At 34.8% G+C, this 13540-nt stretch overlaps 1 protein-coding gene across 5 annotated transcripts in view; it reads left to right on the top strand.

Moving 5' to 3' along the window:
- The window catches only part of LOC122355940, a 32324-nt gene that overhangs the window by 15740 nt on the left and 3044 nt on the right, over nucleotides 1-13540 (top strand). For 3 of the 5 annotated variants that reach the window (XM_043254526.1, XM_043254759.1, XM_043254493.1), the window contains 18 exons: nucleotides 521-654; nucleotides 1572-1622; nucleotides 1844-2009; nucleotides 2394-2467; nucleotides 2588-2674; nucleotides 2758-2862; nucleotides 5156-5318; nucleotides 5624-5667; nucleotides 7520-7680; nucleotides 8642-8757; nucleotides 9655-9708; nucleotides 10729-10742; nucleotides 11181-11309; nucleotides 11423-11517; nucleotides 11653-11767; nucleotides 12608-12699; nucleotides 12786-12922; nucleotides 13348-13499. In XM_043254526.1, coding sequence (XP_043110461.1) covers nucleotides 521-654; nucleotides 1572-1622; nucleotides 1844-2009; nucleotides 2394-2467; nucleotides 2588-2674; nucleotides 2758-2862; nucleotides 5156-5318; nucleotides 5624-5667; nucleotides 7520-7680; nucleotides 8642-8757; nucleotides 9655-9708; nucleotides 10729-10742; nucleotides 11181-11309; nucleotides 11423-11517; nucleotides 11653-11767; nucleotides 12608-12699; nucleotides 12786-12922; nucleotides 13348-13499 — 1889 coding nt within the window. The remainder of the gene's footprint in view (nucleotides 1-520; nucleotides 655-1571; nucleotides 1623-1843; nucleotides 2010-2393; nucleotides 2468-2587; nucleotides 2675-2757; nucleotides 2863-5155; nucleotides 5319-5623; nucleotides 5668-7519; nucleotides 7681-8641; nucleotides 8758-9654; nucleotides 9709-10728; nucleotides 10743-11180; nucleotides 11310-11422; nucleotides 11518-11652; nucleotides 11768-12607; nucleotides 12700-12785; nucleotides 12923-13347; nucleotides 13500-13540) is intronic. The other 2 variants (XM_043254680.1, XM_043254605.1) reach the window with 2 other exon arrangements.

Raw genomic sequence — 13540 nt, 5'->3', positions numbered from 1 at the left:
TTGGAAATGAAAACAGAAACGCTAATAAAAAGCACTTAGTCAATTTTTCAGTGCCACTCTGTCACTGGGACAGTCATTTATAAATGATTGTGGCCACTAATAATAACAGTGTATTCTTTCTGTTTGTAGTTTATGATGAATGAACACCAGGAAGTGGTTTCTGTTTGGGTTGTTGACTGACATTCAGCTGTCGCTGAACTTCGAAAAAAAAAAAAAAAAAATTATACAGATGCCACCGTAAAAAATTAAAAAAATTAATTAAAAAAAGGAGGGGTTGGGGACTACTAAAGAGCTGAATGGGCTCAGACTTCTAGACATGAACACTTAAAGATATGATCCTCAACAGTGATGGCAATAATTTTCCTTACAGCAGTGCCTGATGGGAGTTTCTACAATGGTGTTACCCAGCGTGCACTGCAGCATGACATTTTGATTGATGTAATAAATCTGCTAAAAGTTGACTAACTTGACCTGCCTAACTAACATGAAGCTTTATTTATTTTTGTTTCTCTTCTAACAGATCACATCTGTGATCAGATCAGCCAGTCAACTGTCCCTGAGTTGAAGGACGCCAGAGACATTTTAGATGACATTACCCAAAGACGTCTGCCAAAGTTTGTTGGAGAGGCCAGACTAAGTGAAGAAAACTTTAAGGTACCAAGTTATAATAAAACTAAATGAATTCAACAGTACTAATGCAGGTCAAGCCCATTGGACCCTCTGGGGGGATTCATTGATTGGGGTTAATTATTTCACTTAAGCCTTCATTCTCATCTATACACATAAATCCCTGGTGTTAAATGAACACTGCTGGGTGTCTGTATGTGTCCAGACTACAGAGTGTTAAAAGTAACAGTGAATCAGTGTTAAAGTTAATGAGGTAATTAAGAGATTCACTGAGTGATGATTAAAAACACCTGATGTTAAAAATCAGAATCTCTAAAGAAAATCAGTATCTTAAAGTCAACATTATAGTGATCTGTGTTTAATCAGACTCTTGACTTTTAATCTTTTAATGTTACATAGTGTTTGGCTGCTATAACTGAATTATAACAACTAGATGATTAATAATAAATGAATTATAGCAGCCTTTTAACTCTGTGTTTTTATAAAGTAAAAATACATTTCCGCTCATCATTTATTAATGTCACAATGCATGATGGGAGCTCTGATACTTTTTTTGATGGTTACTGTGGTTGTGATTGTCACACTGACTGTTGATTTCTGGGTGTCTAAATTTAAACATAGTTGAGGTTTTAATCAAAATAATGATAAAAAAAAAAGATAGTTCAGACCAATACATGATGGTTATGACTAACTATAACCATCACCACCTGTTGACTTCAGATTTTTGTTTGTCCAGCTGATATATATTCCAATCATACGCAACAAAAAGCCCAGATTGTTTATAAACCTTTAAATACACGTTCACTCAAAATTGGCATCTTTTTATTTTAGTATGTACCTGACTTATTTGCATGACATGTTTTTTTAAGCCTCAAATATCTTCTATGTCTATTAAATTTAATTTGATATAATATATTGACTGATTTTCTCTTTCAAACCTTTAGACTGAACTGAAGAAGAAATGGACGTTTTCTAATGTGGACCCTCAAATTTATGTATGTTTAAGCAGTAAAAATGTTTGTAAAAATCTCCAACTTGTTATACAGAATAATAATAATTATTATTTATATTATCATTAGGAATTTCTGTGACATCTGTTTTATAAAGTTACTTAGCATTAGTAACCAAAGGCTCAGTTTGTTCAGTTTGTGGTGTGAATATTTCCTGGGTGACAGAAAAGCTTGGTTAGTTTTGTTTGGTTTTCCTGTCCCTCCAGGTGGCCAGTTACAAGCCAAATATTCATCATGAATGGCTTGTTAGAGTGTACCACGAACAACCAAATGTGAACATCCAGAGGCCTACACAAGAGGAACTTAAGAAGTACTTTGCAAAGTGGTGCGAGGAATCCCACTTAATTCCTTCAGAACCTGACATTAATTCCAGTAAGGATTCCTAAAACAGTTTTGTAATTGGCAATTGGTTATTACTTTTTAGATGACCAACCTTATGCTTGCTTATTCTAAAGTAACTTTTATTAACACACTATTGAATTGTACACACTTGAATAAAGCAACTAAGTATAAGTCATGTATACTTAAAGTGATTTTAAGAATATTTGGAGACATAAAACCAGTTTCTGAGAAGTACACTAAAGTGTACTAAAGTAGACTAAAAGTATTATTCCATTTTATGTTTGAAAGAAGTATACTATTAGCACACTTGAATAAACTTTTTTCGAACATTTTTACGATGATTTTCATGACATGACCTGTTTGAATACGTCATATCAAGAACCCAAGACACACTTCGCTTTTTTTTTTTTACAGATCGCCGCTTTGATCATGTCCCGCATAAGGTAAAGTTTATTGGAGAAGCCAGAATGGAGATAGCTGCATTAAAGGTAACAAACTGACCAAAATAATAGATATATTTTCTGTTAATTTTTGTCTAAGTATTATTTTGTGAGTGTGAAAACAAAAGAAAATAATAATATAGTTTGATATACTTCTCCAAACCTTAGACTAGACTGCAGGAAGAGATAGTCGAGATGTACAACCAGAAGAAGAACACCAGCCCAGAACTGGAAGCTAATCACTTCGAAACTTATGTATGTTGAAAAGTAAAAAAAACAATATTTTTTTCTGCTTATACATTTTGACTTTTTGCACTGTTTATCATCTTCTCTATCAGGTTCTTGACATGGGTTTTGGTGAAGTAGGAAAAGAGCCCATTGATAATGTTCATTTTTACAGCAAGGAAAACCCAGACATAGCCTTCAAGATGAAGAAGGAAAAGGTACAACAATTCACTAATTCTGTCCATTTATTTAACAAAAATGATTATACTATTTAGTTTTTAATAAAGGCTTTATAATATCTGGTTAAAAGCCTTGCTCACAGCTGATCAGCTAATGCTCAGTTATTCACAGAGTGGTAAAAGTTGATGAGATACTTAGCTGATTAATAGGGTGATGATTGAGCAGCTGCTGTTAACAAACTGAACCACTGAAAGAAAGAGAACAACCTTACAAAAAAAAACAACACCACATGAATTCAATATACACATGAAATTACACACAAGTTAAACATTTTATGTGAAAACAAAGGTGGGATTTTAAAGTCACAAGCAAGCCTGTCATCTGCTTGAATATTGTGCACCCGACGCATTCACTTTCACTTTTTCTGGAAATATAGCTGCTTAAAGCAGTTTAAAGTATATACTTTTAAGTATATACTTATTTTGTCTTCAGATTCTTTCTTGTAACTCTTCCCTCTCAGTCACATATTAGTCTGGAGATCATTAAGTAGGCCTTTGTTTACCATTAACTGAGCATAAATGTTTCTTTCTCAAAAACACAAACATGTACCCAAAAGGTACTAAAGTTTATGGAGCTTACAGTGTTTCTATATTTAAGCCATTTATATGTTTACAAGCAACTAAAAAAAGCACAAATACCAAAGCATGTCAGAACTCAACAATCCCCGAAGAGTTACTCTTTACAAGCCTTATAAATTTTGACCTCCTATATTGTTTAGACAAACACACGGACATCAAGAAGCAGCATATGAATCTTAACAGTGGTGACAATCAACACAATGCTGGGTAACACCATAGTAAAAACTCCCATCATGCACTGCAGGATGAAAAATTGTGACCACTGTCAAGGATAATATGATAAGTGTCCATGTCTAAAGGAGTGAACCAATTCAACTGTGTAATATGAATTTTGGCAGATTATATGCATGATGCAGGGAAAAAGATAATCATAAATAAACTTTATATTTGTATTTGTAACCCCTGTAAGAGAGGGTTAGGTATAGTTCCAGTATAGGTATGGCTAATTTGTGAAAGCCATCTACGATGTTGTTGAAACCCTATTTTGTTTATATGCATATTTTTAAATGTGTATTATGTAGCCTGTAAAACGTTTTTTGTATAAGTACAAGATATTGGGCGAAACTCTAAGGATCGGTTGAGGTGTACTTGAACAAAACGTGGTTTTCAACAGCATGTTTGGTTGATTGCTGTTGATTGGAGGTTAATTAGTTAATGCCTCCTTCTTTATAGCTTAGTCATACTTGATTGGTTTGGCGAGGGCCAATAGCGTTTTGAAGGCCACTACGCACTCAAGCCACGAATCAGGCCTGCATCGGGAGTGGGTATGAGGGTGGTTATGGTGTGAGTGGGCCCACAGTTTATATGGTGTTTTGTTTTATATATCTTAGTAGGGGTGAAACGTTAACGTAATACTCGTGTTTTGTAGTACACCGGAACGTCTTATTTGTGGATACCTGGCGAATACTCATATTTTGATATCCTCCGACTAACACACATAATTCTACTTTTTTTTTTTGTTTTATAAATAAAAACCCCTTTTGTTGCATACAGGTATTAGATTACTCATACATTTCTAAAAGTATCAGAGGTGAGGCTGAAATTTTATAGTCGAGAGACAACCAATAAAGGAACCCGGTGCTCCACCCTATAGAGCTTAGGTAAGGACACATCTAAGCAGGCAGGGAGCGCTACATATTTCTTGAAAACGGTTGCTTTATTTATTAGTTCCATCTGCATTTTATTGTTCTAAAAATCCAAATTAAAATTTTGATGTTGTGTTTTTGTCATTTTTATGTTGGAATTTTTTTTCTTACATCATTAACTCTTCAAAGCCCACAACAAAATGCACACTACAGAGTAACACTGACTCTGTGAATTAATGAGATAAATCTGTGATTAAGTGCTGATTGAGCATTAGTGATGAACACCTGCTGTTAACAAACAGAATCACTGAAGAAAAGAGAAACACAAGAACTACAACTGCCTTCAGCAGAAACTGATTACATTTGAGTACTTTGCTGATGACTTATAAAGGGTTAAATAGTTAAAGTTAACAAGATTATTAAATGATGATTGAGCATTAGTGATGAACACCTGCTTTTATTGAAATTTACAGAGGATCAGATGTTGATGTCACCATCATGGAGATCAGCGATTGCTTTAGTTGGGCTCTTGACCCTTTGCTTCTGTAGTATGTGACCTAAAGCACATGTGAGTTGATTGTGTTTTTGTTTTTGTTTTGTCCCTGTAGGTGTCCACTCTCAAGCCGAAGAAGTTTCATGAATGGCTCATTAGATTGTACTACAATAACACTGAAGATAAGGAGCACCAGGCAGAGGTCCAGCAAATAGCTGAAAAGTGCTTTCATGATTGGTGTAGAAAATCCGATCTCATTGATTCCAGAGATGAGTCAGGTAGTTCTGCTCTTTTGTCTGTTTAAGTGAGTTTTCCGTTGATGTATAGTTTGTTAGCGTTGGACAATATTTGCCCAAGATCAAAGGTTGAAAACCAGCAGACAAAGAATAGAAGTCCTGGACATATGTTTGTTTTAGTCACAAGCAAATGTTATTGGTGTAGACGCTTGAACATGCACATTCCTCTGTGTATGACTTTGTTAATGTGCTAATTCTAGAAACATAGGTTTGTCTTAATTGTTATATGTTTAGTAACCAATATCATTTTAGTCAGATGAAGTACTTTTTCTTTTTTTTTTTTCAAGAAGCAGATGTTTCAGTTCATGTCTTCCAGACTTCCTCAGGCAAGGTAAAACAATTTGAAACCATGTCAGTTATTACATTTATTACAAATTGATTTACTTTACATTATACTGTATATATATATATATACAGTACAGACCAAAAGTTTGGACACACCTTCTCATTCAAAGAGTTTTCTTTATTTTCATGACTATGAAAATTATTGATTCACACTGAAGGCATCAAAACTATGAATTAACACATGTGGAATTGTATACATAAAAAAGTGTGAAACAACTGAAAATATGTCTATATTCTAGGTTCTTCAAAGTAGCCACCTTTTGCTTTGATTACTGCTTTGCACACTCTTGGCATTCTCTTGATGAGCTTCAAGAGGTAGTCACCTTAAATGGTTTTCCAACAGTCTTGAAGGAGTTCCCAGAGATGCTTAGCACTTGTTGGCCCTTTTGCCTTCACTCTGCGGTCCAGCTCACCCCAAACTATCTCGATTGGGTTCAGGTCCGGTGACTGTGGAGGCCATCACTCTCCTTCTTGGTCAAATAGCCCTTACACAACCTGGAGGTGTTTTTGGGGTCATTGTCCTGTTAAAAAATAAATGATGGTCCAACTAAACGCAAACCGGATGGAATAGCATGCCGCTGCAAGATGCTGTGGTAGCCATGCTGGTTCAGTTTGCCTTCAATTTTGAATAAATCCCCAACAGTTTCACCAGCAAAGCACCCCCACACCATCACACCTCCTCCTCTATGCTTCACGGTGGGAACCAGGCATGTAGAGTCCATCCGTTCATCTTTTCTGCGTCGCACAAAAACACAGAGGTTGGAACCAAAGATCTCAAATTTGGACATTAGATTTCCACTGGTCTAATGTCCATTCCTTCTGTTCTTTAGCCCAAACAAATCTCTTCTGCTTGTTGCCTGTCCTTAGCAGTGGTTTCCTAGCAGATATTCTACCATGAAGGCCTGATTCACACAGTCTCCTCTTAACAGTTGTTCTAGAGATGTGTCTGCTGCTAGAACTCTGTGTGGCATTGACCTGGTCTCTAATCTGAGCTGCTGTTAACCTGTGATTTCTGAGGTTGGTGACTTGGATGAACTTATCCTCCACAGCAGAGGTGACTCTTGGTCTTCCTTTCCTGGGACGGTCCGCATGTGAGCCAGTTTCTTTGTAGCGCTTGATGGTTTTTGTGACTGCACTTGGGGACACTTTCAAAGTTTTCCCAATTTTTCGGACTGACTGACCTTCATTTCTTAAAGTAATGATGGCCACTTGTTTTTCTTTACTTAGAATTTGTATTATGGCAAGAAAAAAACAGCTAACAGTCTATTCAGTGGGACTATCAGCTGAGTATCCACCTGACTTCTGCACAACACAACTGATGGTCCCAACCCCATTTATAAGGCAAGAAATCCCACTTATTAAACCTGACAGGGCACACCTGTGAAGTGAAGACCATTTAAGGTGACTACCTCTTGAAGCTTATCAAGAGAAAGCCAAGAGTGTGCAAAGCAGTAATCAAAGCAAAAAGTGGCAACTTTGAAGAACCTAGAATATAGACATATTTTCACGAAGTATCACCAAAGAAGAAAATCTTACATTTTTATTACTATTACTGTGTTTATTTTAGTTGAGCTCTTGACCCTTGAATTTAATATTGTGTTGTGTTTGACTGCTGTAACTGAATTATAACAGCTTGATAAACAAAGAAGAGAGTAAAAGGAACAGTTATACTCATTGATAGGTTATTTTAGAATTGGAGTTATACTCACACAATGTACGTGCTGTCACTGAAATGCAGGCCATTTCTCAGAATGCATTCATTAAGCACAGTTAATTAGAACACATTTCTAAACCTTTAAAAAACAACTTACAATACATGACTGACTTGTATCCTGTAGATCTTCAATGACCCCATTCATGGTCAAATCGAGCTGCCTCATCTGCTGGTGAAGATCATCGATACTCCTCAGTTTCAGAGGCTCAGACACATCAAACAGCTGGGAGGAACATACCTGGTGTATCCAGGAGCCACTCACACCCGCTTTGAGCACTCTCTGGGGTGAGACTTCTTCAAACTGTAGCTTCATTTATATTTATTTTGTAATAACATTTAGACCATGCTTTGTACTTAAAATCATCCAAAAGATATTTTAATACTTTAATACTATTTAAGACTATACATAGAAAAATCCCTGGTGTTAAATGAACACTGCTGGGTGTCTATATGTGTCCAAACTACTGTTAAAAATAACAGTGAATCAGTGTTAAAGTTAATGAGGTAATTAAGAGATTCATTGAGTCATGATTGAAGACACCTAATGTTAACAAGAATCACTAAAGAAGAAAATCATAAATTTAAGTCCACTTTATAGTGAACTTTAGTTGGGCTCTTGACTTTTAGTATTATATTGTTTTTGGAATATAACAGACAAGCAAAGAGTGGAAATCCAAAGGACAAAAAGTAAAAGATCTTGCCATATTTTTGTTCCAACCATAAACCCAGCAGTTGATTTAATGGCTAAATCATTCTTTTCAAGTCCTTTCAAAAAAAAAACTTCACAACAATATTTTAGGCCCACACAGACATCAAGAACCAATGTATGAATCTTGTGATTCTGCTTTTTAACATCAGGTGTCTTTTAATAATAATAATAATAATATTAATCACTAAATAATCACCTCATACACTTTAACTCTGCTTCAGTCATAATTTGTCACTCTTCTATATTAATAATTTATGTATTAATTCCTTTATTCAAATAAAATATTAATGAATATGTCTCTGAACATCCTGGGTTACTATGGTAATGTATTTGTTTACGGATTAAATTTGAGGCCACAAGAAAAATGTTGTTCCCTCAACATAGCATCTCAAGGCCATGACAAAACCATGTTGTTACCTCGAAAAAATTATCACATTCCTACGACTAAGTGAACCAGAAATGTCCCATTACATATCTGATGATAATATATATATATATATATATATAATTTAATAATGTCATACCTGTTTGTGCAAGTTCTGCATATTTAGCAGGACAGCTAGCCAAGGTACTGCAAGAAAAACAGAAGGATCTAAAGATTACTAAAGAAGATATCCTATGTGTCCAAATTGCTGCTTTGTGCTACAATTTAGGTGAGTGTCAGAAACAAAGAGATTTTTTTTTTTTCTATGAACCTGCATTTATTTCTGAACGTCTTTCAAAACATTAAACAATAGAAGCGTTTAAAGAAGTTTAACAATCCAGTTGCTTCAAAGGACTCTCATTTTAAACATTAGTGCTTGTCTCATCATTGACTGAAGTACTTAAATATTTACTTTCATTATAAGCAGAAGAGGAAATCCAGAGGACAAAGACATAAAGTCCTGCCATATCTTTGTTCTGGTCATGAACTCAGTGGCTGATTTGAGCAGAGGAGGAAGCGAGTCATTCCTTACAAGACACAGTCTTGAGTCAAATCCCAGGTCCTTAAAAAGACAATGTCCCTCTTTGTCCCCTGGTTTTACACCTCTGATAAAACGAGCACACTTCTTCTCAGAAAAGGTTTAATTAAGTATTGTCTTTTGTTCTTTTGTGCACGTCTAGAGTTTTTTTTTCCATCTCATGACTGTTGTTTATGAATTAATGTCTGTGTGCAGGTATGTAAAACAACAAACTGACTATTTCTATGTAATTGTGTGTTATTGTATATGCAATGTTGTGATTAGCTGGATTAGCCAGTCAACAGTGTGATGTCATCATGATCATCGTGATGATGTCACAACGTGAGGACACGGTGAACTAAAAGAGTAACCTCACAGCGTCCTCGTACTAATGTGAGGTCAAAGTGAACTCGCTGCAGAGATTAGGTACCCAGCATGCATTGCAGCAGGAAGATTTTGATTGTCAGAATTCTTGAGATTCTTACACTGATTCTTGATGTTTCTCTTTGTGTTTGTGCATTAATAAACTCTACTCAACACCTTTTAAATTCTTTTTACCTTACTTATGACACATGATGTAATGCATTGGGTTTTTTTTTTGTCTTTAAGGTCACGGTCCTTTCTCGTATGTGTTTAAGGACATGGTCTTCCCTAAATTGTGTGGTAAGTTCACAAGCTTCTAATTTCATTCTTACCCATTGACATAGAACAGTAAAAATTAGAGATTTGAAAATAGACATGTTTTATTGGCAGTGAAGCCACACACATACTACACTCTGCTGGGTGTCTACTCTGTGAAAAAAACATTTTGACGAATCAGTTATATTAAGTGACAAACACTCGGTGAACAGAGCTGTATATGTGCAGCTCACAAATTAAGTCTGGGTGAACGATATAGTCCTATACCTAATGAATGATACAGTACAAAATAAAAAATTACAAAGACAATTCTGCTCATTTATTCATGCCTCAATGCATGATGGGAGCCATGGATGAGTTTTAATTGGCTACAGCTTTCTTTATTTTCTCAAAATAGTTTCACTGATTTAATTAATAAATAAAACCTAACTCTGTTAGTCAGATCACTACATGAAGTTTATGTTAAAACATTGTTTGTAAGGCTGTTATAACATTATAATAAAAAATAATGGTCAAAAGCCCAACTTAAGTAAACACCAATAACCGTAATGGTAAAATAATTAATTAGCAGGTATCTTCAATAATGGTCAATCATCACTTAATTAATCACCTAATTATCTCATTAACTTTACCTCAGCTTCAGTGTTAAGTGTTAAAATTGAGTGTGAAGCTGAACTCCTGGGAGGTTTCATTTAACTCTTTAGCTTTTTGCTGTGCACTTCTGCTGTATCTTTTTTTCTAATAGTATTGGTACATTTAGTTTTTAGATTTAATTGAACAATCTAAATGGCTCTGTTGATTTATATGCATAAACTGTTCTTTCAGTACCTTATATATGTTTCAATAAACTTTAGCACACTTCAGGGCATTAAAACATCAGTGATGTTCTGTTCCTGTGTATGATCTCTTATTATTAGTTTCATGTACATAATGAGAGAGACAGACACTTTCAGTAGTGTGTGATTTCAACTGACTTTAGTTCTTGTAAGATAATTAAAAAAAATTAAAGAAAGTCACAAAATAAACTTTTTCCTTTTTTTCTAGCTAACCAATGGAAGGTAAGAGCAAAATCTATCCTGAACAAATGTACATATAGTGCTGAAAGTGTTTTTTTTGTTATTATTTTATTTTACATTTTGCATCATTTTTTTTCTTTCACCTCTGTAGGTTACTTACAAATAATGGCAATGTACATGCAATCTTTATATAAATTTAAAAAAATAACATTTTAAGTTATAAAAAAGTGTTTATACATTTTGTCCCCATTAAATAGTGTTTACCTGAACCACACAGACTAATTCACGAACTAGTTATCATCTTGGATAAATCATGCATTTGGTTATTCCTAAATTGTAATTACATTTTATAGAAATTATATATCTATTGAATCTATATCTATACATTTACCACTGATTTGTGAAAACAGAAGCAAACCAAAAATATAAATAAATAAATGGTAATATGTTTGATGCGATTTACTTGTTTTATTCCCTTAGCCCGAGGTGGCCTCTGCTTGGATATTTCTGGACATAGTAGAAAGCAATGAGGCAGTGAAAAAAGCATTTAAGGATGAGAAAATTCTCGATAGTCTGGACTTTATTAAGGATTTAATTTGTTCTCCAAAGGTAAATTGAATGAAATCAATTTCTATTAAATCCTACAAACTACCATTTTGGCTATTGTTCAGTTATACAGTGTTTATGTTGGGTTTTGAAAATATTTTCCTTCATTCCAAAAGGACGAGCGTGAAAATCATGACAAATCCTTCCTGTTTGAGATTGTGGCAAATAAACAGAACTACATTGATGTCCGTAAATGGGATTATCTTGCAAGGTAAATATAACGCTTTAAAAGAATGATACTTGATGCTTAACACTTATTGACTTTTTTCATGATGAATGGAAAATACATTTATTTAATACATCATGTAAATACATTTATTATGCATATTTAAATCTTGTTTTGCAGAGACTGTCATTATCTTGGGATCCCAAACAGCTTTGATCATCAGCGGCTGCTGAAATCTGCGCTAGTCTGTAAAGTCCCGAGTCTGGAGAGAAATCGCATCTGCTTCAGAGATAAGGTACCTGAAACACAAGATACCAGGTGTATGTATTATATCTGACACGTGTGTGTGTGTGTGTGTGTGTGTGTGTGTGTGTGTGTGTGTGTGCACCTGGTATTTATCATCTTATGGAGACCAAATGTCCCCACAAGGATAGGAATAGCAGTAAACTTTGGCCTTGAGGGGACATTTTTTTAGGTCCCAATGAGGAAATAAGCTTATAAAACATATAGGATTTAATGTTTTGGAAAACTAAAATTGCCAGTGGTTTCCTGTAAGGGGTAGGATCAGGTGTAGAACAACAACACATACAGTCTGTACTGTATAAAACCATTATGCCTATGGAAAGTCCCCATAAAACATGGAAACACAACGTGTGTGTGTGTGTGTGTGTAATTCCTAAATGTTCATTCTACACATATATGGTCCCACTCATATAAAAGAGTGGTAAAGTTAAAGTTGCATTTGCTTTAGTTGGGTTCTTGACCCTTGACTTTTTACCATTGTTTTTCTATGGTTGTTGTAACTGTGGTATCACACAGTTATATTGGCCATTGTTTTGGCAATGAAAATAGTTGTGTAATTCTCTAATATCATCAACTAAAGCCAACACTATTCAACAAAATGGTAAGATGAAAAAAAGGAGGCCCTACACAATACTAATGAATTATTGTGGTCTAAAACCAGACGTTTGAGTTTCATAGTTCAACCCCTGTGTGTATATATTACACTGATTAAGATTATTAAAGTCTAGATAATTTATCTAGTATTTTCAATGAATGGCCCAACAAAATAATGGAGTTTTAGAATCAGTGTGTCATTCAGTATTGAGTGATGTTTTCTTTTTTCTTCTCACAGGTGGCAGATGATATTTACGTCATGTTTAACACCCAATACTCTCTGTATCGCCAGGCCTACATGCACAAGACCGTTAAAATCATCGAAGAAGAGTGCGTTTTATGTGCTTTTTCTGTTTTTTGTTTTTCTATAATCTTCGGCTTTAAGTTATTTATTGACACTTATTGTTTATCATCAGAATTAGTGGTGCTCTTGTAGATATGGTCAAACGGGACATCTCTGAAATCACAGAACTCATTTCACGAAAGGATTCCATGAAAACTGAAACCTCAGCGGTCACAAAAGAGAAAATGGAAAAGTTCCTCAAATTGACAGGTCAGTGCAAAAAGGAAAAGCTGCTAAAGGCACCTTATTCATATTTTTGATAATTACGTTTAATTTATACAAAGCAAAATCCCTGGTCAAATGAACACTGCTGGGTGTCTATATGTGTCCACACTACAGAGAGTTAAAAGTAACACTGAAGCACAGTTAAAGGTAATAAAAGGTAATTAAGAGATTCATTGAGTGATGATTTACTTCTCTGTCTGTAATATGTCTGCTTTGTTAGACTTTTAGGCCACCAGGTGGTACTGTGAGCAAATAAAGCTAGAGCCCTGCATTGGTAATCTTATTAACTTTACCACCACTAGTTACAGTTAATGTACACTTTGCAATGTAGACACACATAGACACTTTGTTAATTTGACACTGGGGATTCTACTGTAAAAGCTCATGTCAAAATGTTCTCTGCTCATCAGATCACATCTTTGAGGACATCTTGTACTCCACTGATGACGAGCTGAAAAATGCCCAGATGACACTTAAGAAAGTTGTCAAGAGATGCGTTCCAAAGTGTATAGAAGAGACTCGAATTACAAACACTGAAAATAAAGATCTAAAAGAGTTAAAGGTAAAAGAGAGAAGGGTAACTGAGGGAAAACTGACGTTGTA

This window comes from Puntigrus tetrazona, chromosome 1 (genome assembly GCF_018831695.1).
Source record: "Puntigrus tetrazona isolate hp1 chromosome 1, ASM1883169v1, whole genome shotgun sequence".
Taxonomy (NCBI): Eukaryota; Metazoa; Chordata; class Actinopteri; order Cypriniformes; family Cyprinidae; genus Puntigrus; species Puntigrus tetrazona.
The sequence above is the reverse complement of the archived record's forward strand: the minus strand, read 5'-3'. Positions and strand labels throughout refer to the sequence as shown.